Here is a 26,718-nt window from a genome sequence, read left to right on the forward strand (position 1 = left end):
GGTCTAAATATACTGACACACCCTGTCATGTTTATTGATGCCGATAGCAACTACTACAGACTTAACTAATGCTGCACAGCACACTACTACAGCTTAACTGTATGCAATATTAAAATCCTTTATCCCATGACCAATGATCAATATTTACAATCCCAAATGGATGACGCTGGTTTAACAATAAAGATCCACCTCTTTAATCTATCAAACATAGGCTATACTTTACTGCTTCCTCTATTGGAAATCGTTGTTAGCCAAATTGTATGGAGACATAAAAGATCAGTATGATGCCAAATTAACTGACTTGAGTAGACTTGAATAGAGCAGTGGTCTTCAACCCTGGTCCTTCGGGCCTACAGACAGTCTCGTATGGATCTTTCTCTGCTCTAACACACCTGATTCAAATGAATGGGTCGTTATTAGGCTTCTGCAGAGCTTCACAACGGCATTCATTTGTGTTGAAGAAGTTCCTGTTTTTATGTTTTCAGATCATTTACAAAGTAGGCTACCTCTCACCTTTTCTACTATCGTCAGGAAGCTTACCTTTTCTTAATTTCTTTACTACATTGTTCCTTAATCTGTCATGGCTCAGTTTATTTTTAATTGCCGTTTTAAAGGCAAAATCCCGTTCTTTCATTGGTATTAAAATATCCGCATCTATGCTAAGAACAGTGTTTCTGTAATAGGCTATTTGTGCCTACATTTGCAGTTAAAATATTGAATAGCCAAGTGCTCTCTAGCTACTTGGTTTTAGAATACTTAACTCAGACTCAGAACTCGATCATAACTTACGACTGAGTACGAAAACAGACAATGAGATTGATTGCAATTTATATGAATTTATTCGGCACCCTCAACAGAAAGTGCATGCATTGATTTCAAGTCGCTGTCCGCTCTTTCTGAAGGGGTGAGGTGTCGCGCTTCACTAGGTCCAGAGAGGTGGAGCTGGACTTGGTCAGCTCCACCCATTTGGCTCTGCAGTGAGCACCACTTGGTTATTGGGTGGGACATGGAAAGTAGGCTAGCCCCACGCATTGGCCGCGTTGAGACTGTGGGGTGGGAGAAGCCTATGCTAAACGCTGCTTCGTTTTCAAATTACAAATAAGGAAAACAACAGTGGCCCATTCACGATTCGAGACTCATACCAGGAAATATCAAGAAATACATTCACGCCTGGAAATTCGAAAGAAAGTAAACGTAATTTGACTTTGAACTAAGGAGACAGACGACTGGCGAGACAGACGTCGGAGAATATACGCAACTGGTAGCCTTGTGTAGTTTTATTTTTAGGCGGAATGCCTGCAGGTTACTCCGTACGCAGGACACACTAAAATGGTTCAATAGCCTAAACAACTCTTGAACTGTCCTTACAATTAAGAATCTGAAGAATTAAGATTAGGGTTGGCTATGGGCTGGATTTTGTGCACCATTGTCCACATTTAGTTATATTCCTATTGAATTACGTTTATCCAACCCACAGTTTTGCTTCCTAAATTGTAAGGCTACAGTATTGATCCTATATATGGCATCAACTGAATAGAGTAGACTAGTGTGTCTGGTTTACCCTATCGCCGGAGTAAATTAGTGATTTAGGCTATATAGGCAAGTCAGTGCAGGACAGATTCGCGAAACTTTGTATGTAGAACGGTAGAGTTTCTTGGGTCATTGTAGCTTAAGTCTTTATGTGTTATCAAAGCTGATCCTCTTGGAATTCTTCTAAGACTGCTCACCAACCATTCTTTTGAGAATCGCCTCCGCAGTCTCTTGGATGCGTCGGGAAGGGATAATAGGTTGGGTCGCCGAGGCGGAGTTATAGGGGCATGTCGTCATTGTGAACAAAAGCTATCTGAAGGTGATAAGTGAAAGGAATACACGCGCTTCACTAGTTTAACCTAGGCTACTTCACTATCTTACGGAACGTGAGCGGAGGGCATCGCGCGGGCTGCTGGCTGGGCGACCTTTCTTCACAGTGGAAAAGATTTCACTCAAAGGGACTGTATAGGAGCTTCCGTCCCACGGTAGTTGGTCAACTGCCACTCGTTTTTTGCAACGAACCTTTGCGACCCGAGACGGATTATAGGCTCCTGACATTATCTTTGTGGGACTGCAGACAATGGGAATCCGTACGCTCCTTATTGCGTGTTCGGTGCTTGGTAAGTCTCGCTTGTTTGAGTGCTTCTCATCAATGAATCCGTGTCGGTCTGAGATACCGATTTCTCACATTATGTTTACTGAATAGCAACACTTGAAGTCTGTTTCGACACACCCAAATAAGGGCACACCTGGCTGTATGTCGACAGAATCCAATCTGAACTAATAATGTGAGTAAGCGTGAGGGTGCGTCGGCCAATACGCCATTTAAGAGGTTTTGGGTGATGTGCAATTGTATTAGTCAATCAAATAACATGCCCTTGACCAGCTGTAAGGTTTTGTGTATGATATCGACCTGGATGAAAGATAAATGTACGTACGTTTGTGTGGTATTTTAGGTTAATGTGATATTTGGACGTAAATCTCAGATTAACCCTCTGTGGACTGAGCTTCTCTGTTTAAGGATGAGCAGGATCAAACATGACAGGCCGCATAACTGTGTAATCTTGATACACACACACACACACCTACCTACATGTCAGTGTGTGTGCATGGGTGTTAAATGTCAGATAGTGAGGCTCTCCAGGATACTTTGGCGATGCTGATATTGTCTGAGGTATACAGTACGCCTGTAATGTTCTGTTTCACCCCTCACTTTTGCTCACTCACTCACACACACATGTGGATAACCAGTCTCACTAATTTGTCACAACACACACACACACGCACACACACACACTCTTTGCGAACTGTTCCAAACAAACACCAGATGGCTGGTCTGTTTCTGGACAGGAAGCATGTCAGAATGGGTGTGCATTTGTATGTATGTGTGACCCAAGAATGGATCCTTGCCCACTAAAGAGCTCTGGTTGGATGAAAGGATTAGCTGTCGTCTTGTTAGTTCAGTTATTCTTTCAGACAATGATGCACAAGATGATGATGCTGATGATGATACACACACTCACAAAATAAATATATACTGTATATATGTGTGTGTGTGTATTTAATGACTGACTCAGTAATGGCCCTTTTCCCTAAGAGAAGGACAGGTATTCATACAATTTGTTCAGTTCATACAAGTCACTGTCCTAGACTGTAGAGCACATACATCTTATTCAGCTCTTCAGCAGACATGTCCGTTCAGTCTTGCTGCTTTAGTTCTTATATAAATGCTGAGTGTTACACACAAAGTGGCTGGCTTGGTTCCTCCCATAAACATATAGCTTTCTAACGAATTACAAATTCACATTGTTAATGTGCATTGACCACACTTTACCACCAATGTGGACATCAAGTTTGTGTGTGTGTGTATTTGTGTTTGTGGGAGAGGGGCAGAGAGGTACAAGTGTGGTTTGTGTATGGGGAAGAAAAGCGAGAGACTGTGTGTAGGTGTGTTCATTTGGTTCGTCTATGTGAGAGCCCAGACTCTCAGCCATCAAGGTGTTTATAGCTAAACAGAGCGTGGTGGGATGTATGACTGTTGGGTCCATTGTTAATGTTCACACATTACTGTTCTTCTTATCTCAGATCAGCCTCTCAGTGCCAGTTAGAACCCATAGATGTCTGATCTCAGACCACCAAACTTAAATTTGTATTTATCATTTTGCATGCCATGGAAATATCCAGCTTCTCAACTATTGTACATGTAAATGTTACTCCATCTCTGCTTAAGCACAAAGTACATTATTTCAGTCCTCATTAGTTGTGGTCTTTTATTTATTTTTCTTTCTTTCTCTCACTCTCATTATCTATATGGTTGCAGTTGTACATTTGTAAAATGCAGCCTTTTTAAAGGGATAACTCCCTCACATCTAACCAATGCCCCTCACCCCGAGGTATGTCAGAATGACAGCTGTGTGTCACTCACAGCCCAATTGACATGTGTTTTACACACGCACACACACACACACACACTGTCCCAGAACGGAAGGAATCTCATCCCTGGGTCAAGACAGACAGCCCTGTAAACATGTCTCCATCAGACTTGCTAATGTTACGCTGATGCTACAAGTAATTGGTTCTCTACTATATTTTAGAGTCTGTTACATTTACCCCAAATGTTTGGCCAGTAGGAGCAAGGCATTCTAAACTTGGATGGTAATGGGATCATTCAGCCTTTGTATGTGTGTGGTCCTACATCTGTGTGCATTCTACGGCAGTCAAAAGTTATTTTGGGAATTAAGTTTGCCTGAGTGTCTCTAGATTTTGTGTTGATTAATAGTTGTGTGTACATGCTGTGTGTGTGTGTAGTCTGTTTATATCCATCACAGTATGTCTTCAGACATTTTCTTTTAATCAGGCTTGTTGTTTCACCTGTCAACAAATGTAACAGTCATTCTATTCAACGGTCCAATTGCTAGGGTGCTGATCAGCAGCTGCTTATGAATATTCACATGCAGAGCTAATTATTGGTCATTATGCTGTTGTAGGCTGAGGGCGGACAGTCCTGATTTGTCAGGGATTGATAGAGCTTTATGTTAGGGCCTGCATAGATGTCAGGCATGCCTGTCTGCCAACTGGCAATATAACACACAGTGGGTATGCATGTGTGTGGATAGGTGGGTGGGTTTGTGCGGGTGTCATTGTCATGCTTGCCCTGAGGACTGTTTACTCCCCTCCCAAATAGGGTTGTCTCTAACTCCCTCCACACTACAGTCCTCGCAAATTGTAGACTGGTCACAACTGACTGTATATTATTGCTTCAAAAAATGACATCTGTATATATTTGTGTGTGTGTGCGCTTTATTCCTGAGGACCAGTCCTGATAAGATCAAAGGCTGTAGAAGTATTGTGTTGGCTGCCCTCTCTCCACAGACACACACACTCCCTCCTTCACACCACTAGAAAGTGTATTGTTTCTCACTGGCACTAGGAGCGAGCCTAGCTACAGAGCCAGACTTGTCCTGGCTTCTGCTGGTTATTGTCAGGGCAGACAGGAGGCCTACGGCCCACCAACACTAGTCCCTGTTATTGTTTATTGGAACATATTCTTACATTGAAAATGTGTGTTTTTTCCTGGTGGTACCCAAACACGCTCGCATATTGCACACAAAGGCAGATGTGGTGTGGCACACTACAGCGCTGCACAATCTAAACGATGATATGTTCGTTGCCTTGCTTAAGAGTAGAATGAGTAGAAAGATTCTGATAGTGTGTTCGTCTGAGCATAATTTAGCATATTTAAGACTTTAGCTCCAACCAGTTTACAGTTTAGGGTGCTAAGTAGACAGCAAATGGAGAGATATGGAATAAGGAATGTTTGATCATTCCAAAGACCTCTGTCCACCAAGTCCAAGTATGTGGTACTACAATTGGTACTTCTCTAAAATGACGGGTGACAGCATTGCAGCCCCATTGCAGCCCCATGGTCATCAGGCGATTGGAGTGTTCAAATAGGATCTGGGATTCACAGGGTTTTGCTTTTCCACAAACACCCACAACCCTCTCTGCTTCAGTCTCCCACCTATATCCAGCCTTGCTGGTTCACACAAGACGCTGTTGCTATGGTGACAGCTCCCCCACTGCACCCACAATCCTTAAGCGTTGTCTGTCTGTCTTTCTTCTTTCTATCTCTCTCTCTCTCTGACACGCCAGTCACACATGCTTACTTATTTTCTTACATTTGGATAAAAACAAATGATGTAACTTTTATAGTCATCCCACATACATCACCACTGTAATATTTTATCTGATTAAATCTTACACATACAGGCGCACACACACATGTCCATGGCAGAGTATTGGTGGGTCCTGCTGTTATTTTAAATATGGTTAAAAAGAAGAGCCAGTTATCATGTGGGTGAGCTAATAAGAGATTGATTGATGGATTTTGTGTGTGTGAATCTTAAGCCTGAAAGTACAAATTATTGACAAAGGCAGAGAAGTCTATTTGAAGAGACTAATTAATAGTTAATTAGTTTCCACTCCAAATCTGCATCTTAATACACAAACATAGAGAGTGATTGACAACTAGCTAGCCTGTCTATCTCACCCACCAACACACACCCATACACGCACACACACGCACACACAACACAACAACAGAAAAGGACATTGTGCCACTGTGTCGTAAGTAAGTTATATATTTAATGAACCTATCCAGTGTTTGGGTAGTGTTTGTGAATTAATCTGTGGCCAATGTTCTGGTTGAAAAATAGAGTTATCAGTCAAGTGGTGTGTTGATGGTAGTGAGGTTGGAGAGCAGTGAGAGGTTCGCACTGCCTTAGTGCTGGATTATTATTTATTGCTCAATTGTTTTGGTGTCAGATTCCAATGTAACTGGTCACAGTCCTGAACTGAGCCGCATGTGCAAAAGAACATAAAGATGTCAAAAAAGACTGTGGGAGTCAGATGGCTGAGCGGTGAGGGAGTCAGTCTAGTAATCCTGCTGGATCGATTCCCTGCCGTGCCAAATGACGTTGTGTCCTTGGGCAAGGCACTTCACCCTACTTGCCTCTGGGGGAATGTCCCTGTATTTACTGTAAGTCGCTCTGGATAAGAGCGTCTGCTAAATGACTAAATGTAAATGTAAATGTAAATGTCAATGACAGCACACTTCTGTAGTACGTAAGTCACTGAAGCCAGCGGTTTTATGTATGAATTGATGTGCAGTGGAAGCCAAAAAATGATGAGCAGATGATGAGGAGAAAGGGAGACACATTTTTTATTTGTATTCACTGAGTAACTCCTACCACGGTAGATTTGTGACAAATGTTAATCTACAGTGGCGTAAAGTTGCAGAAATTCTGATATGATTGTTAAAGCTGAAGGAGCGTTGCATAAAATCAGACCCTCAATCAGATTTAGGACCACATATGCCCACAGCCCACAATGGCTCATATCCCAATTGAAAATTTTAGATTCCATCAGATTTCTGCTGTTCACACTGTAAAAAATCAGATCTGAATCATGACCTCAAATCTTTGATTTGGAACACTTTTGCCTGCAGTCAGAATGTAGCCTTTGTCATTCAGTCTGGGTGTGTTGGCTGGTGGACTTGGGAGGGTAAAGGGGGTGGAGACTAGGGAACACTGGGGGATGGAGGGACTACAGGAAAGTGGTGTTGGGGTAGGGAGCAGGTGGCTTTAATGGAGTTAATTGACTAGGAGGGCGGAAACTCGTGGCTGAGCTGGGAGTAGATGAGAGAGAGTGTGTGTGCGTGTGTGTGCGTGTGTGTGACCTGAGTCCTATAGTGCAAAACAGGATTTGGGGGTTGGCAAGTTAACTTCAGGTTTATTCCTGGGTTTTCAGTGTCACAACGGTTACATCTCCATGGTAACTTACGCTGCACACTTTACCTGCTTGGGAGCAGGTTATGTTTGAAATAACAGTATATGAATAGTGAGAGGGTCAAAGGTAAGAGTTTAAGAGGCCGAAAAAATCCTTTGATAATGGCTTTCCATGATAAGTATCTAGAGATAGACCTGCGCCCATATATCTGTAGATATAGATTTTCAGCAGTGGAAATTACTAATTTGTCAGCTTTTTGAGCCTTTTAAGTTTATTACCTTATATTAGATTTGAAATCAGTAATTTTTATATTTGTACTTTATTTGCTCGCAAATCCTGTTAACACTACCAGGGATGCAGCTGAAAGAATTTGGCATTGTAATTATTGTCAGAACAACTTGTGATTGGATAGTAATACTGATAATATTAATGCCTAATAACTCACTTATTTTTTAACAGACTGTCACTTTTTGCCAACTTTCCATCCTGCCTTTAGCAGTAGCAACTGTGTTGCTTTTAGCCTGGATGATATTTATTTATATAATTCTGGTAAAAATAGCCTATTCCTTTTATAGTTTTCTCAAAATATTTGGCTCTGGTAACCATGCCCGTGTTTGATATTGGTCATGTGGTGCAAACACCAACCCTTTTTATGTAAATCTGCTCAAAGCCAGATTAGGAACAAGATATAAAAAGTTGATATGCATTATAGCTTTTGTCAGGCCACTAACAAGATACCCTGGGTATGTTGATCTTGCTTCATAATGTAGGCCTCTGGACTGTGTCTCAGTTCAGTTGGCCACAAACACAAAATATTTAAGTGTCCATGATGGATGGAAGCAAAGAAAGAGAGCAGGGAATATGGGGGAGAAAAAGAAGCGACGCTGCCCATCCCTGACTCCTCTCAATTATTTATTAATTATAGGCTGGCTACAGTGTGGCCCTAAGCATATGTAAGCACACACCCATGTCCTGGTCCGCCCCTGCTGCACCTAGCCTGGCCCGAGCATCTGTGGCTGATGGGCCTGCTGGTGTTTTGGGTGAATACGGATGCCCTGAGGGGACATAATTCAGTGCCGGCTCATAGAGCACCGGGTCTTACTCTACTGTCTCACCGCTCCACTGGAACCACGGCGAAAGACGAACTGCACTCTAATAGATAGATGTGTGTGTCAAAGAAAGATGGATGTGTATATATGCTTGTACAGTATGTGAGGGAGGGATAACGGGGCAGTTTGTGTGCATTTGTAAGAAAGAATAAGATAAGGAGAGAGGGTGTGTGCATCTGTGTGAGAGAATGTGTGTCTGTATGAGTGTGTCGGCAGGATTTGACTCCGCTCTTGTGTAATAAAGCTGTCACGTCAGTAACACTTTTCATGCCACCATGGGTGTTCGTGGAATGTCCGCCAAGTTTGACCAATATTGTCATGGGTAATAGACTCCACTTGGATATTTTAATGGAGACATCATGGGGCTGTGGGCAACGTGATGGACAGCTAAATGAGCAAACAAGGGAATTGCAACCATGGTAATTGGGGACCCTTAACCAAAATGCAGTTTCCTTTGGTAAGTGAATCCCCATAGAAGTAGGAAGGGCAGGTTATGTTATTTTTTCCAATAAAGGGGCTGAAGTAGTACTTTAAAATGGTACCACTGCCTAAATGGTCCCCGGCCCAACTTTCACAAACAAAAAGCACAAAACGACGTTGATGACATCAAAGGACAGTATTTTCTTTCTGTTAAGGCAAATTTGAACTTAAAGATTGAAATTGCGTAATTATATTAATGGACAGAGATTTGTTTTCCAATGTGGGTGGGACAGCTTTTTTTAACAACTGAGGATATAGCCGTTAAATATAATTGTCTTATTAAAAAGTGGAGGGGACAGATTCCCAGCATCATTCTACCCTACACCTGATCTGACACTGAACGCATTATGTTAAAGACCCTTGTAGATTTCCTAACTATTCTTCTCTTCTCTCTTCTCTGAATATCTGATGGGATGCACGTGTCTGATAGGAAGCAGTTTTTCGGAGAAGCGGGAAGCGACCAGAAGATGCCTACTAACTCTATCCAATGTTCTGAATCGCTGCTCGTGGCTAAAGTAGACTCGCGACAGTTTGTTTACTCGGGGGGTTGCCACAGTGTAAGAAAGAGAGTGTGTGGGTGTGTGTTAGTGAGAAGTGCTTAATGTCTTCAATGTCTGCAAGTCACTGTGTCTGCTATCGAACAACGGTTGGTTCCTCCACTTTTCTGTGTGTCTCTCTCTCTGGCGCTTTCTGTCGTTCTTTCAAGCCATCATCTCCCTTCTTACTATTCACTTCCTGTCTTCCTCCTTCTCTACTGTTTCTCTCACCCAGTCCCTCAGAACCCAATATAGAGGCAAGAGTCTGACATGCCCTCATTATCCCTCACTTCATCCCTTCCTTGTCCCTTCTTATATTCTCATCCCTCTCTTTTTAAGTATTGCTTTCGGTAACGCATTATATTACTGTTCTTGTAATAAGCATTAGTTAATAGGTGAAAAGGCCCTTGTAAGATGCTTATTAGTGTGCTTGCGATCAGCAAGGCACACTATTGTTATCTGACATATTCTTATTATTAGGGTTCCTCCATCATGAGGAAACCTATTGTTACTGTATTAAGGTTTCACCGCCAGGTGATAGTAGGCTATTAATAATTGTACAGTTGTTGAGACCTTTTTGAGGCAATGTTTATTTTTGTGCTTTCCTGCTACAACATCATTTTTTCATAGAGATTCAGCATTGGTTGAAGGACAGAAACTACAGAGTAGTTTTCTCTCTCTCAATCTCTCTCAATGTCTCTCTCTCTGTGAGTGGCTGTAATTGTCAGTAGTTAAAGTTCTCTGCACATCTTTTACTAGCCTTTAATGTCTGCAATTACTGCTGTCCTTTCTCGTCTCTCCACTGTTTCATACCACCCTTTTCTTTGTTCCTCTTTTTTCTGCCCTCTGCTCTTCCCTTCCTTTCTTCTCTTCTTCCTCTCCTCTCCTTTTTGGTTCCACTATTGTCTGCACTCGGAAACGGTTGAACCTGGGGTTTGTAGTGTACAGAGGCAAATGCTCGCGTGCGCGCACACACAGAAGTGTGTACACCAGTCCCTCAGCGTGCCTCATGCAGTACCCTCGAGACTGCCTCGGCCGCTCTGTCTCTCCTCTCCTTCACTCCTCCTCCACTCCCTCCCTCTCTCCCTCTGCCTCTCTGATGATCTTCACAGGACTTCTCAGATGAGAGTGAGGCTCCCACTGGGAGGGAGTACACTGGCTCGGTCCTGCTCTTTATTGCCTTCTTTTTTTTATTTTTTGTAGTGGATGCATATTTCACCACCTCATGCTGCCTTGTTTCCCGGAGAGTATGAGGGGCTCGTTCAGATATGAGCTTCTATCCTCCTGTGTGGGTGACAGAAATGGCCCCTCCGGTTGCGTTTTTGCGAGGGGACACAGGATATTCCTGTCCTCACTAGCTATTCACATGGACTGCACACATCCCATAATAACGACCTTCGTCAATGGTGATTTTCCATGATGCTAGAAAAAAGAATTACGCAAAAACACCACCCATCTCACACGCCCAGTGACATCACACACAAAAAGGCAGCTGATTGGCCACGCCTCAGGGTCTGATGGGACTCGGAAGTTGAGCCCTGAGATATTGTGATCAGAATGTGATTGATTAAATGCCTTTTATAATGGTCCGGTCACGTACCCTGTCCAGTTTTTTGTTGTTGTTACCGCAGTGAAGTTATGTGGCGATATTCACGCTAGGAAAGAGAAACCAGTGAAGAGACAGAAACCTTCTGTCAACACAAGTTAACATTTACAAAAAGGAATGCAGAGATTATCACAATTGAATGTACACATGAATTTACATGCACGTAAGGTGTAAAGTGGTTTGTAGACCCTGTTCATCTAAAGAGGAATGGGGAGGGGGGGGGTGAGAGAGGAGAGAGAGATCCCAGCTGCTGCATACACAGCGACAAGAGAAGTGGTTGAAGTGTGTGTGTGTGTGTGTGCGAACATACTTGCATGTCTGAACAGTGTAAGGTGATACAGATAGTAGGTCCCTTTCCAGTCCAGATGTGCTCTGTGTCACAGGCTAAACTAGTGGTGTGTGTGTGCTTCCTGCTGTTTTAACTCAGGACGAGACACCAACCACAAATGATTGGATTAGTGTTTAACCCCCCCACCCCCCACGCTCTTAGCATAATCCTCTTAGTAGCTTCTGCTATGTGTGTGTGTGTATGTGTGTGTTTGTAATTCTCAAATCTTCCGTCCCTGTTGCTTGATGGTCAGTGTCAGTCAGCAGTTCAGCACAGAGGTCATACCAAAGGTATGCGAGTGTATACTGTATGTGTGTGAGGAGACAAAGGCTGAGGTTTGTAGACACAAATGTGGGGGGGGGGGGGGGGAGTGTCTCCAGCTTGATAGATGAGTGGTTGTTTTAGGGCTTTAGCGTGGCAAATGCAGTGCAGCCAGAGGTGACGAACAGAAGTGAAAGAGGGATTATGATGGAGGGATGGACAGAAAGTGATCAGTTCGTGGTTTGCTTTTTGGAACGTCATTGTCAGACTTCCTCAAATAGCCTTCAGAGAGACGGGAGCTTTGAAGTTCCGAGAGCCGCTTATATCCGACACTAAAAGACACAGAGAACCGCAAGGCACGGAAGAGACAGCAGTTTACTCTGGGGTGTGTGTGAGGGGGGGGGGTTGAGAATGAAGAATTTACCCAGAGGGAGGGAGTGGGGGAAGAGAGATGGAGGGAGAGTGTGGCACGTGGAGTGTGAAGAAAGCAAGGAGAGAAGACTGGGGGAAGGCACTAAGAAATTAAGGGGGGGGGGGGGGGGGGGGGGATGAAGAAGCCAGCAGAAAGAGTGAGATCGAAGGTGGGAGGGACGGATGGAAGATTTGTTTTTTATTACTACAAACATACAGTAGTGTACAGTTTCAGAAGCAGGAATGTGGATGATGTCAGTCTCAGGAAATGACACTACTGCTATCAGTAATATGAACAGGCGTTATTTGAGAAGCTGAAATGTAGCAGCATGACTGTGCTGTATGTGGTCAGACGGAGGGGCTCCATGCAAGCGTTGCTTATTCTGTTAGCCCTGCTTTTCAAGTTAGCCCTAGCTAGCATTGTTAGCCATGCTAAATGGCATTGTGACATTACCATACTGGCACATTAACATCACAACAAGCAACAGAGAAGAGGATGCTTCTTGACCTCATACATGAGTTTGTCCCTCTTTTTCCCTTAAACGTCTCTCTTCCTCATTCTCTTTCTCTGCTTTTAGTTGTGTTAATTTCAGACCAGTTAGTGTGTTAGTAGTAATCCACTGGAATCAGCCGACCAGAGAGTTATCTATGTCTGTTAAATCTTCACTCTTATTGACTGAAAATCCTATTGAGTTGCGTCAGCCAACAACAAATCAGAGATTTGTGACGCTTTGTGAGCGCTTGATCAAATGTGCCTGCAAATAAAATAGAGACAAGTAGGAATACGAGTATAAAATGGGGAAAATGGAGGCTTCACTCGTAGCGTGGTCAGCCGAAACACTGACCAGCGATGTTGTAACTGAGATGTTCCTCTAAGAGAAAGAAAACTGATCAATCCTGATCCTGGGTAAGGGTTATGCTGATCCTGATCTAGCCTGGTGAAAAGCACTGCCAGGGTGTAATGGTCATTGTGCCTGAACAGACAAAAACCCAGTGACCTCACCCACGCTATACACCCCTTTTTCGATCTCTATCTCTCTCTTTCTCTGTCTATCTCTCTCTGTATCTCTCTCTCCTTCTCTCTCTTTCTATGTCTGTCATCTCCAGGGAGGCTACGGGAGCTTCAATTGGGCTGGCAGAGAACATGTTGACACCAGTTCTGTAACCGCCGTTCTATGACACCTGTCCCTCCTCCCCCTATCTCTCTATGCATCTCACCTTCTGTCCCCCTTGTCTTTCTCTCTTCGCTTCCCAGCTGGAGTGGGCCTGGCCCAGAGGGTCGTGACGGTGCAGAGTGGGCCGCTGGTACGGACGGAGGGCTCCCACGTGACCATCTGGTGCAACGTGACTGGCTACAAAGAGGGGGTGGAGCAGGACTTTGAGTGGTCCATGTACCTGACGTCGGTGCCAGACCGGGAGATCCGTATCGTCAGCACGGCCCAGTCAAACTATGCCTACGCCGTGTACGCCCAGCGCGTCAACAGCAAGGAGATCTACGTGGAGCGCCTCAGTCAGGATTCGGCCCTGCTCCACATCACCAAGGTGCAGACCAGAGACCAGGGCCTCTTCGAGTGCTACACCCCCAACACCGATGGCCAGTACTTGGGCTCCTACAGTGCACGCACCAACCTCACAGGTAAGACTGCTAGAAATGACGTGCGCACCCACACACACACACACTGAGATAGCTGGCACTGGTCCTCGAAAGATCCTCACTCTCCAACCCCCTAGGGTTGTTTTAATGAATGTGTGTGTGCGTGTGTGTGCATGCCTGCGTGGGTGTGTGTTAGCTTTGCATTTTGCCAACATCTGTTCCCATGTGCCACTCCCTGAGACACACAAACACATTTGCCCACCATCCAATGCCATCTGAACTTTCATAGAATTCCAGGGGCACAGCTGGTGTGGTTGGGTATCCGGCGCCCTTCCTGTCATCATTCTTGAGATGCTGACCTTGATACGGGTCAGGGGTTAAACCCTTGTGGGATTACGGTCACTTAGTTGGGAAGAGTCCTGGAGCAGGCTCTGGTAACAGCATCCTGAAAGCAGTATGAGGGAGAAGGTTTCTTATTGTAGCTTGTGTTACAGTAGCTTGTATTACTGTAGCTTGTGTTACATCAGCCTTTGTTGCATTAGGATGTGTCACCAGAGGCTGTGTTACAGACAGTGTTGTAAATATTTAAGGATGCAGTTAGTATATTATTGTAGTGTCAGGGGAATACATGGTAGAGTTGTAGTCAATTGTCATATGGTATCGTAGGTGGTTTTTGTGGTGTATATTGTCATGTTGTGTTTGTGTACACTCGTGTTAAGGTACTGGGGTTGAGATTAGGGCTGTGAATCCAAGCTGCCTGCAGTATGAGAGCTATGCTGTCAATGTGGGCCATGGCTGAGATGTAAAATAGTGCTGCAGATAGCGTAACGTATTTATAGACCCGTGTGTGTGAGTTAGGAGGTTTTGAGGAACGGCCTTAACTCAGCCCTTCTATGTATCTCTAACCTCTTAACCCACTTCAGGGGGAACTTGCTTTCCCCCTCCCCCCCACCCCAAGCAGCTGCACATGTCCAGACACACAATACCCTTTCTTCTCTCTCTGAGTCTCTCTGTCCCTGTCTGTGTCTCACTCTCTCTGTACGTTTGAACAGAGGACCCTGTCTTAGAGCAGGAAGTGTGTACGTTTCGGCTGTCACATGGCCATAGGGAAGTTAAGGGAGGGCTACCGACAGGAGGGGAGATAGGGGCGAGGGTAAGAGGAAGGGAATGAGATAATGGAATAAAAAAAGAATTCATTTAGCAGACTCTTTTATCCAAAGCGAAGTACAGGAGAGATCCATCAACAACAAAAAATCTGTGTGTGTGGTGGGAGGGGGGGGGGGGGGGGGGGGGGGGGGGGGAGGAGGGGGGGGGGGGGGGTGTATACTGAGTACCAATGACACACACACAGCATCTGAACGTGTAATGTGTCATTGGTATCTGTACGTAGTTGATTGATGATGAGGGGAACCTTACACCTGCTGCACTGACAAAGGTGTAAGAAATACAGAAGCACACCTGGCTCCAATCTTGCCTGAAACTGTGTGTCTACGTGTATCAAATTGACTGAGTCACTGTCTATTGTTTGACACCTCAGCGGTGTGTGTGTGTGATGCTTCAGAAGATTGATACTGTTCTGTTAGAGCTTTTATTGAGAGACAACTGAGACAACCATCAGTCTACAACATATGTTTGTGTGAATGATGTATTATTATGAGGCTGGCCCTTGGCCCAGGATATGCCCCAGAGATATAAGTGAACCTATTTTGGCCTCAGCCTCTATTTCTAGGTCCTTTCGCTGCATCTCAAACCGCACATATTTCCTTTTTCTTTTAGTACGTACTGCAGCCTTAATTACGAAGTAAGGGCTGTGAGATACATGCAGTATGCATACTTTTGGGACATACTACTTTGTCATTACATTGCACCTTGTACTTTGGCCCTCTTGCATCCATCACAGTTGACCAGAGATGCGCATACTGTCAGATGGCACCAGAGCTCTGTTGTTACTTTGTAATGTCTGTCGTTCAGCTGATGTCACATATCTTCTGCTACGCTGAGGATTGTGGGTCAGAATAGCCCGAACAGCCTGCTGGCTTGCGTACTGAAAAATGCGACCGTGTGCAGTCGGATATCTTGGTATTGGTTCTAGCATACTAGTATGTAATGTGAGTATTGACACGCAAGGTATTTTGAAACTATACATAACAGTTCTTTGACAAGTAGGAAAGCTTTTGTTTCAGATCTTCACATGGTCTTAGTCGCACACAAACACACACACACACACACACACACACACACACACACACACACACAGAAGGAGGATTCATGGGCAGCTTGTGGGAGACAAGGACAACAGCATGACACGGCAATGAGGACGGTGCTTGTCCTACGCACCAGCCTGTGTGTGAGGCTGTCCAACCCACACCAGACTGTGTGTGTGTGTGTGTCTACGTGTGTGTGTGCGTGATGGAGAAAGATTCTGTCCAGGCTCTGTGAGAATTGAAACAAGCAGCAGACTGCTCTTACACACTGTACTACTCACAGTCACCATCACAAGGGAGCTGCAATGAGTCAGACTGAATTACAAAAGGACAGCCTGCTAGTTATAGACAGGGCACTTTACTGTAGGAAAGGGGAGAGAGATAAGGAAGGGAAGAGGGGGAAGGAGAAAAATGAGAGGGTGGTGGAGATGACCAAAGGAAGGAAGCTTGCATATGAGGAAAAGAGAGTAAGAGGTGTGTATGTATGTAGGTATAAACAAGCGTCACTTACTCCTGAAGGTGTCAGCATGCTCATTCATTTTGTTAAAATATTTTTTAATTGAGAAGCAAATGTGTGAGTGCGAGAGGAGATACAGCGAGGGAGCACATTGTGGGATGGATTGGGAAAAAAGAGTTGAGCAGTACAGCAGATGCTGACAGAAGAGGACGAGACGAAGAGAGAGAGAGGAGAGAGGGGAAGATGGAGTAGGGAGGCATAATCTGTCTCATGTTTGTGTATTGATTACGAGTGCAAGTGTACTGCCTTTGACTGGAATACTCTCTCTCTCTCTCTCTCTCTCTCTCTCTCTCTCTCTCTCTCTCTCTCTCCTCTCTCTCTCTCTCTCTCTCTCTCTCTCTCTCTCTCTCTCTCTCTCTCTCTCTCTCTCCTCTCTCTCTCTCTCTCTCTCTCTCTCTCTCCTCTCTCTCTCTCTCTCTCTCTCTCTCTCTCTCTCTCACACAAACGCACATGCACCCACTTCCTCCATCTTTCCCACTGACACTTACTCTGTTCCTTCCTTCCCTTCCTGTACCTTCACTCTCTCTAATATGTTGTGTTATGGGGATATTGTATTTGTAATGTGCATGTGTATCTGTAATGTATACGTGTGTGGCTCTGTACAGACTGGCAACAAATATCCTTGGAAAAGGACGAGAATCTATTTATCCATGCATATCTCTTTATGCATCTCACGGTCTCTCTGTCTCTATAAATCTAATTTAATTTGATTTGTACAAGCAGTCTCACAGAGGATTTCACATACACCCATAGTACTGCACCTAAATTCATCAACAACAACTCAATCACTCACACACTAATACACTCCCTGGCAAAATCAGCTTTTGCAATGGCGATCTGTCCACTTGTCTGCTCTGAATCCTTCTCTTTATTCTTTAACTCTTGCCCTTTCTGACCGCACCTTCTCATTTTCATTTGCTACCACTTCTATTTGACTGTGTATGTGTATGCGACATTGAGCTTGTGAACACTTGCATGGAAGAACATTTTATTATTCCAATACTCTGCCATTTCCCAGCAGATCTCATCTCCCATAACAGATACATCTGCCTGCTCAATGGCATTACCACTGGTCTGGCTCACACACACAGACACACGCGCACACACACATCCCACATCCATCCACTCTCTCTTTCTCACTCTCACACACACCCTGGTGGGCTGTCAGTAAAGATGGATTTTCCACCAGTTATTGACTCTAGAGGGCCATTGTTGAAGAGCTCCCATTGGAACACATTCACGCGAAGCATGGCAGAACATTAGAAAGGGCACAACGCACTCATACACACATGGGCCCAGTAGAACAGGAGAATAGAATGTCTTCAATCAAAAAACAAATGCAATGCCTGGCCCATGATGCTGGTGATTAAGATGTTGGTTTGTTGATTCGGTTTTATCTTCCTTGGAGTTTGTGTGCATGGGTAAAACCGTTTCCGTTTTATTATAGATTTTTCTGTGCATCCACATGGATTATCAGTAAATGCGTTAATTCGACATAACAAAATTCACTGATCTATGCGAAAATATATTCAAATATTAATATTGCTGTTAGCTAGTCAGCATTTCATCCATAAACTAAACTCTTAGAAATAAGATGATTCAAACGATTGTGCCAGAGTTATCAATGAGCACTGCTTATTGGCCTCATCTCGCTGTAATAGTGATACAATAACGTGCTAATAAAGTGACAGTATGCCCTGTAGAACCAGATGTATTCATTTCTTGGAACTGTAATAAGTCTTTCAAATGTAATACATTGGTAATACAATAACATTTGCACTAAACCTTCCTATTCACTCTCTATACCACGGATTTCCAACATTCCTCACGAAAACCTCCGCAATCCAACAAAACAACATTCAGTAACAAGGCATTCAAAAAGGGTGTATATAAGCACTCATAACACCTACATACACGATACATAATGCCTGGCATCAGCATACATAAGCTATCATAAATGTTTGCACCATCTTGTCATAAAGTGTTATCATGCCACTTTCAGTGTCAAATTGTGTCAGTGACAAATGTGGACAGTTGACATATCATATTGATATGTTATTACACTTTCAACAACAAAATGACAGTGCTTTACGACAACTGACATTGTCGTTCTGCGTGTTCCTCATTAAAGGGGCCAATTACCCAAACATCTGAAATACATATTTTTCCTTTTACCTGTAGTGCTATATATCTAGATTGTTTTGGAGATATCAGCCGTAGATATGTCTGCCTTCTCACAAATATAATGGAGCTAGATTGTGCCTGTCTGGTGGTGATCAAAGCAACAAAGGATACATGAAAAAAAATCTCATTAGCAGTGTCCTTCCAGAAATCATGGCTTAGCACTAACCTTGTTGTTGGCAGTTTCATATAAGAACTATTTTCTTAAGTAACTGAGCCACGCAAGAGACCTTGCTGTTGAGTTTCAGAATCAAATTTGACCACCTCTTTAGTATTGTGTTGTTTGGTTGAAATTGCCACTGTGGAGGGGTTTGTGTGCCCCAGGGATCCTGGGAGCTGTGTTGTCAAGGGCAATACCCCCTGGTAGGGTCTCCCAGGGCAAATGCATTACACATTTACACCGCACCCACTCAATAACTACACCAATACACTCCATGGAAATGTTTTTTTTTACAATGATGAAATTAATGTGAAATGAGAAGGGATTTAAAATGCTAGTATTATGAGGGTGTTATCCATGTGTGTATGTTTTAAATACGTTTCAAAATCAAATAGAAAATGGGCCAGAAAAGCGCCAGTGTTCCTCCGTGTTGATTAGCTTAGCTAAGTGCTAGGCTAACCCTCAGGGCCTTGCTGCCTCCTCTCAGTGGGAGATTAACGCTACACAGCGGCACCATGAATATGAATGCTCCATGAATATGAATAGAAATAGGAAAACGAATGTTACCAATGTGTGCTTTAAAGTGTATATCTGTTAATAAGGCTGTGTGTGTTAGTTTGAGTGTCTAAAGTGAGAGAATGGAGAAGGGATCAGGGGCGTAGCCATGGGTAGGCCTGGGTAGGCACAGGCCTACCCTATTTGTTCTAAGGCCTACCCAAAAACGCACATCGCAAAGTAAATAAGTAAAAAAAACTGAGAAGATGCCTATCCATATTTTTCTAGGCCTACCCAAAATATTTTTCTGGCTACGCCCCTGGGGGGGGATGTGCCTCGTGTCGAAGTCAGCGTACTGTTCTGATGTTTGCTGTTTGTTTGGGCTAAAAAGGAAGCAGGATAAAACAAGGGGTTCGTAGTTTTACTCTTTCTGTCTCACTTTCCTTCATTTATCTCACCATCTTTTTTTTTTCCTCTTTTTTTTCTCCGTCTCAGTCTGTCTTTTACTCTCAGCTTTCAATGTCCCTCTTTTTCTATCTCCATCTCTCTCTTCCTCAAACACACCCACACGCCCTCATGCTTGCGCAAACACACCCGCCCATGTCAAAACCTGTGAGTGTGAACACACTTAGAGAACAGTTTTTCAGTCTCCCTACAACCTTCTCTAAGGGACTTGTGTCTCTCTCTCACTCTCACTCTCACTCTCACACTCACTCGCGTACACACACACACACACACACTCATACACTTTCTCCAAGACAGACGGATAAAGACGGAAGACATACGCTGCCACCTGTGTCTTAGTGCAAGGGTTGCACCTTGCCTGGGGGGACTGTGAAAGAGAATGGGAGAGACAGTGTGTGCCCCCTCTCGTTTGCTTCAGCTCAGACAGACAGAAGCTGTCCTCATTTACTACCCTCCTTGAATGGTGCCCCATCTGCCCACTCATGCAGTCCCCATCCTGTGTGACCACCTTCCCAGTCACACACACACATAGACACACACAGCATAACAGCATTTTCTTCTTTGTCAGCTAACACACACCGTCCCCAGTCAAACCCGGCTTGCCTGTTGTCCTCGTCCTCTTCGTCTGACCAGATGAGAGATGCACAGCCTGCCCGGTTTAACACTAACACATGACTCAGTGCTTCCATACCACACACACACACAAACACACACACACAAACACACACACAACCACCTTTGAAGATACTGACAGCACCTGGTATTGCCTAGGAGACAAACTGATAAACACACACACACACACACAGACAAAGCCATGGTCAGATGTCAGGTCTATTACTGTCACCAACCCTCGGGATATCTTTAATTGTTCACTGTTCCTGACCATCTGCGTTTGGGGAGATAGAGAGAGAGAGGCAGCATAGAAGGATGAAGGAAGTGGGAGTGGGAGCGTGGGGAACGTTGTGATGGGAGGGATGAGTAGGAGGGGATGAAAGAGAGGAACGATTTGGGAAATTGAGAGAAGCTGTCAACTCATTTAACAATTTATTGGATCTGAATGTGCTTATGCAGCTTCATAAAGGTGACAGGTTCTGATATTTTTGTAGGTTGTGGTCATTGTTATCAGATCAATTGCTTTCAAATGACGATTCATGTATTGAAATCGGAAATGTTTTGAAGGGGAGATTTGAATGAATGCTCGTTTGAATATTGGTACCCCTTAAATCAACGAGCAGAGAAAATCACCTTGAAAGATGTTTACTTTTCCCAGGCAGGTAATGGGTGAGAACAATAGCTGGTTAACTCAACCCCCCCAGTCCCTCCCCATCCCCCCTCTCCAAATGGACAACGATGTAGCAACTGCGCTAGCTAACATAGCTAACAATGATTTGACTAAGGAAGGCACACAGACGCATGGCTATCGATTCTCCGCATGTTTACCACATAACACCTTCAGAAAGAATATGCAGTCATTTTATTCAGCACAAATGTTTGGCTCATGCAAGAGCTTTTTAATGCCACTAAGATGGATATATAAACAAACTCATATTGATAAGCATCTCTGGGACAGCACAGACCCACACACACATGATGAGGAATAGCCTTTATCCCTCAGTCCTTTCTCTTGGCTGGCGTATTCAAATTGTATTTACAGTTTGACAATTGGGTGAGACAGGAAAAAGCAAGCGTGGAATTAGGAGGTGGATAGAGTAGAGTCAGATAAAAAGGAATAAAGAGCAAGAGAGAGACGAGTGACAAGGGAGCGTGAGATGGGATAAAATGGAGGGTGAGATTGAAAGTAAATGACGAGGAGACGTGAAGAGATGCAATATTCTGTTTTGGAGGTATTGATGAGGGTTCCTTTGATGCAATCAGAGGATTCAAGGCAGTGATTGCTTTTCTCCTAACACTCTTCCATGCTCTCAGGGAAATCAGTCTTTCATACATCCACCTCTTTCTTGAAACTACCTCTCATCTCCCACCCCTCCTTCTAATTGTTCACTTTTCTGTCTCCCATGAATCTGTCTCTCTATTGGTCCTTCCCAAGATGGGGTTCTGTGAGAAGGAGTAGGGTGTGTGTGTGTGTGTCTGTTTGCGTGTGTGTTGTTACACTTAATTAGCCCAGGCAAGTCAAAACTGGTGCACACACAAGGTTGAATCCAAGGGCCACACCTGAGCTATTTTAATTACCTAATCATTTCGAAGGGGATGTTTGGTTAAAACAACACAAACTTTATAATTGTAGGAACTACGGGCATAGAATTGATGTGAAAGAAGTGTTTGGCTGTTTGTGTCCTTTTTCATTATACTGCAAAATGTGCTCAATATAATGTACTGGTATTTGTCCATGAATCCCTCCTATCCTTATAGTCAGCCTGCTAACTGAACTCCACCACCCCATATCACTCCATCTATGGTAACACAGCCCACTGGCACTCTCTATGTCTGTCTGATGCTTTATGCCTGTATTTTTCTCTCTCACACTTTTTATTCCAATCTGTCTAATACAAACACTGCCTTTTTGCGACCTATTTTTCTCTAACACTTCCTCACTCGCACTCTCTCTCTGTTATTATATGCACACACACACGTGCACTGGCCTGAGGTGGTCCGGCTGTCTTCCTGAGTGCTGGGTTTGTGTGTGTGTGTGTCTGTGTGTTGTGAGTCAATGACAGTGAGCAGTCCTTCTCCTCCCTGTCACTGGCCTGTGGGCAATGGAGGAGAGCGGTGGCGGTGGTGGTGGTGGTGGTGGTGGTGGGGGGAGGTAGTCGAAGGGGCTGGGGGGGTTAGATTTCTCTGTGTGTCAGAGCAGCTGTCCCCTTTGGGCTCCCTGCTCTGTGTGTGTGCGTGTTGAAGAGAGGCTTATTCTCATTCCGCCATCTGCCTTGAGGTATAATGAGCGGTAATATCTGCAGGGGTTCTCCTGTCATACAGATACACGCAGAAATACATTTTCACACTCACCATAAGGCCAGTTCTAAATTCAGTAACGTTGTATTTGGAACTCTTTGAAGTGTGTGAGTGAAGAGCTTATCACTTCTGGTTGAACTGGGCTGGGTAGTGTAGTGTGAAAGGACACAGACCTGCACAACTCTCTCTGTGAGAGGAAAGGGAGGAGGAGAACACAAAACAATAACATGACACTTTATTATCGGCAAGCGGGGACATTGTTATAGCAACAGAGACAGGCGACAAATATTAATAAAACATGAATAAAAAAATAAAAAATATTATTTATATATCACAAGAATATAAAAATACTATGGACAAATAGTAAACACACTATGAAGATGTAAACAACAACAACAGTATAAACATCTAAACAATCAATATGAACATGTAAACAACAACAACAATGTAAACATAATAACAATCTTAAACATGTGACATGCAAAGAAAGCCTCTCCTACTTCACTTTATCTTTCTTTCTGTCCCTCCTCTCTGCTGCACACTCTCTCTTTTCTTGTCAGATTATAGGAGATTGGACATGGTGTATTTTTATAGAACTGTGTGGGAGACTGAGAGATGGCTAGGTGTATATGTGTCAGAGTGAACACACACACACATGGAAACTTGCAGAATGTGGAGCTGTTCACTGCATCTTAAGCAGGCACACATGTACACACACACAAACACACGCACACACACAGATATAGAGTATCAGAGGCATGGCTGGGAGGAAGGCTCATATGGCTGTGTGTGTTGTATTATAGATGCCTCCCTGCTGTGTGGGGGGAGGGAGAGATGGAGAGGGATGGAGAGGGATGGAGAGGGAAGGAGAGGTAGAGAGACACAAACAGTGGGAGGATGTGTCATCCTCCTCTCCCTCTTCCTCTTTCTCCTCCCTCACTCTCTCTAGAGGGCTTATTCACTCTTTTCTCCTACTCATCATCAGCCTTTTAGAGATGGAGGGGGAGACAGACAGACACAGACAGACAAAATACTTTCCTTCAGAAGAACGGTTTGGTAGTACACACTTTTTTTTGGGAGGGGGGGGGGGGGTTTTACTGAACAGTAGATGACGTCATGTAAAATGCTAAGCTACTTAGATTCACGCTCATACCGACACACTTTGATAGTACTAATCAGATAGTATCACACACTCTCTGAGAGGGTTTGGCCCACTGCTTTCTTTCTCAGCAGTTCTCTTTATTTTTCACTGTGCAATTACTGCCAATTGCTCTCTCGTGTCACCAAAGGACCATTCCTTGCACGCACACATGCATACCCACTAGCGCATTCTTTGGGTCTGCATTGGCTCATTTTGTGCTCCCTCTTTTTTCGTGTGTGTGTGCTCAGGAATACCGAGGGCATGTTCAAACGGCGGCAACCCAAACGGAGCAGGAGTTCTTATGGCGACACAGTAAACAGGATGTCAGATATCTGACTTGTCTCTCTCTCTTACACACACACACACCAACTTGCTGTATTTTATTTGTATTTATTTATTTACTTTTATTGTGATTCACGCTGACCATTTTGACCGTAGAACCACCAGAGTGCAGTACTCTTCTGCCGTACCTCTGTCGACTAACCTATAGGTGATGTGCAATGTTCTAGATTAGGACTTTTAAGGTCAGCTGATGGCCCCACCAGCTGTTCACAGCCAGACAATGAAACAGACATGACTTACTTTTGACAAGATTGACCACAATCACTAAAGATGGCGGGGCAGAGGGGGGGCAGAGATGTACAGAGATGTTACAGTAATGTTGTGACATGGGGTGGGGGGGGCAGTGTTGTGTAGGAGGGTCGTAATTGCAACAGCAAGCTGTTGCGTAGGTGTGTTGTTATGGCAACAGCAATGAACCATCTTCTCTTAAGCTCCTTTTCATACAGAAACCCCTTAATATTGCCGTAAAGTAGTCCTGTCATTATGCCGGCATTGCTCGTTAAATTGAAACAATCAAAGCCAGAACCGTGTGTGATTTTAGAAAGCGTGCTGGGGTTCTGGAATCAGAGGTGCAACGTCAATGTTGTTTTATAGTCCCTCCATGCCGGTTCTCTCTTTTACACAGATGTCGAATCTGCCCCGTGACTACCTCCATTGCTGGCTTATTGCAGGGACAAAAATGACCCGGGCTTCCGTTTTCATAGCCTTTTTACAGACCTGTGAGGCGGCATAAAGGCGCAACATTCCTATCTTGAACAGGCGGTGTAAAAGGGGCTTTAGATTCCCTAATCTCCTCCCACTCCCCCTCTCCTCTACTCTTCCGTCTTTCCTCTCCTCTGTCCTCTTTCCTCTCTTCTCCCGTCTCTCCTCTCCAACAGCAGTGAGCCAGTATTTCTCTTCCCCCACCCACTCCCTCTTCTCTCCTTTGCCCTCTGCCATCTCTCTTGTCCCATGCCCTCTCTTGTCTTCTCACCTCTCCTCTCGCAGCACCAGCCTGGATCTCTTTCCCTCCCTTGACCTCTCCTCCCTTTCACCCATCTTCTCTTGGTGTCCCTCATTTCATCTCCACTCCTCTGACAGGACCACCTTTCACAGCCTCTTCATACTCTAAGTAAAACCTTTGTCACGCCTGTAAGCCCCCTTTCCCTCCTGCTGCTGTCAGAATGTTTCTGCCTTGCCACTCCTGTCGCTCTGTAAAAGAACACTGAGTCTCACACTGAACTGCTTGCCTTCATCTAGACTGAATCCCAATGTGACATCCGCACAACTTCCCCAAGTGTTACTTTCTGCTTTTATTTTCGCCCTGTGCAACGCTGACATTAATTATGCACATATACAAACCAAATAATGACACTATACACAGGTTTGGATCTGTTTCTTAATTAGTTTTCTAAAACTGGTTGTTCCCATCCTTGATTGTGATTGGCTATATCGCATTCCATGCCGTTGTAAAATCCAGCATAACCTCACAGGTTGTCCTCATAACATTCTTTAACATTCCATATTACTGCGCATCGAATATTTCAAATTGAAAAAGACAGCAAAGATGTCCATCTGGCTGTTGCGTGGCAACGATTTATGTAGGAACTATACTTTGTAGTAGCGGAAGAATGGTTTATTATTAAACTATTTTGTTTCTAATTGTTTTTATTGATGAAACCATATCAAATATTTGTAGTAACAGTTTTAGGTAAGGGGGTTTTCGGCACTCCGCTTCGCGTCTTGCCTAACAACTCCCCCTACCTGTTCTAAAATCAGCGTAAACCACGGACTCGCGGGGCTTATTGCTTAATTGTCTTACATGTTTGTTTGTTGCTCCAGAACATTGCACACTTCCTGATTTTGGTCAGTGGAAAATTGAAAGCGGGGTGGGGAATGAGCCTGTGTTAAGTTGTAAACTAAGCAGTTTGTGGATTGTCTAATGTCAACTTACTGTTGTTTTACATGGGAAGGAGGATGCAAATTGTATTGGTTAAATTAAGATAAATGGTAAATGTAATATAGGGTTTAATATTTGTCTTTCCCCATCTCTCTTGTGGTTTGGCCAGCCTGTATAAATACCCTCCTTTTGGCTCATTAGAGAGGAGAGTTCTCTTATGCAGACCTGCTCTGCTCCCGTGCATGTGCATTGTTTGGGGAAATAAACCCTTCATTTGACGCATTCCACCTACGACTGTTTGGTCCCTCGCACTCAACATGGTCAACTCTTCTCCCCCTGGCCTCCATGCCTCACCTCTCCGCTGCGTTGCTCCCCCTCCTCCTGTCCTTCTTGTCGCCCCTCTCCTCCATGCCTCACCTCTCCTCTGCGTTGCTCCTCCCTCCTCCTGTCCTTCTTGTCGCCCCTCTCCTCCTTGCCTCGCCCCTCCTCCCCCTCTTCTCCTCCCTTCTTTTTCATGTGTCTCGTGATTGAGGGGAGCTTGTTAAACAGCCCTAACCTGATGTCATCCTCCTCCTTTTCGATCTCTTCTCCCTGATCGCCGTCTTTGTTCCCTTATCTTACCAGCTGTGTCTTTTCTGTCCCCGCTATCTCTTCATGTTGCTCGCAAGCGCGTGCACACACACAGACACACAAATGCACCTTCACGCTCACGTTGGACTCCCACTGTTTTTAGCAGCTGTCCAAAGTGCTAACCAGCTGACTTCAGGATTGACGCAATGTGG

General features: G+C 44.3%; 1 protein-coding gene across 1 annotated transcript; it reads left to right on the forward strand.

Annotated features, from left to right (window-relative positions):
• The first annotated feature begins 1,007 nt into the window (after positions 1-1,007).
• On the forward strand, positions 1,008-13,772 carry LOC124484987 (immunoglobulin superfamily member 3-like). The gene is made up of 2 exons (XM_047046166.1): positions 1,008-2,150; positions 13,304-13,772. The coding sequence occupies exons 1-2, from the start codon at positions 2,111-2,113 to the stop codon at positions 13,729-13,731; spliced, it is 468 nt and encodes a 155-aa protein (XP_046902122.1). The 5' UTR covers positions 1,008-2,110; the 3' UTR covers positions 13,732-13,772.
• The last annotated feature ends 12,946 nt before the right edge of the window (positions 13,773-26,718 follow it).

This window comes from Hypomesus transpacificus, chromosome 23 (assembly GCF_021917145.1).
Source record: "Hypomesus transpacificus isolate Combined female chromosome 23, fHypTra1, whole genome shotgun sequence".
In the NCBI taxonomy this organism is placed as follows: Eukaryota; Metazoa; Chordata; class Actinopteri; order Osmeriformes; family Osmeridae; genus Hypomesus; species Hypomesus transpacificus.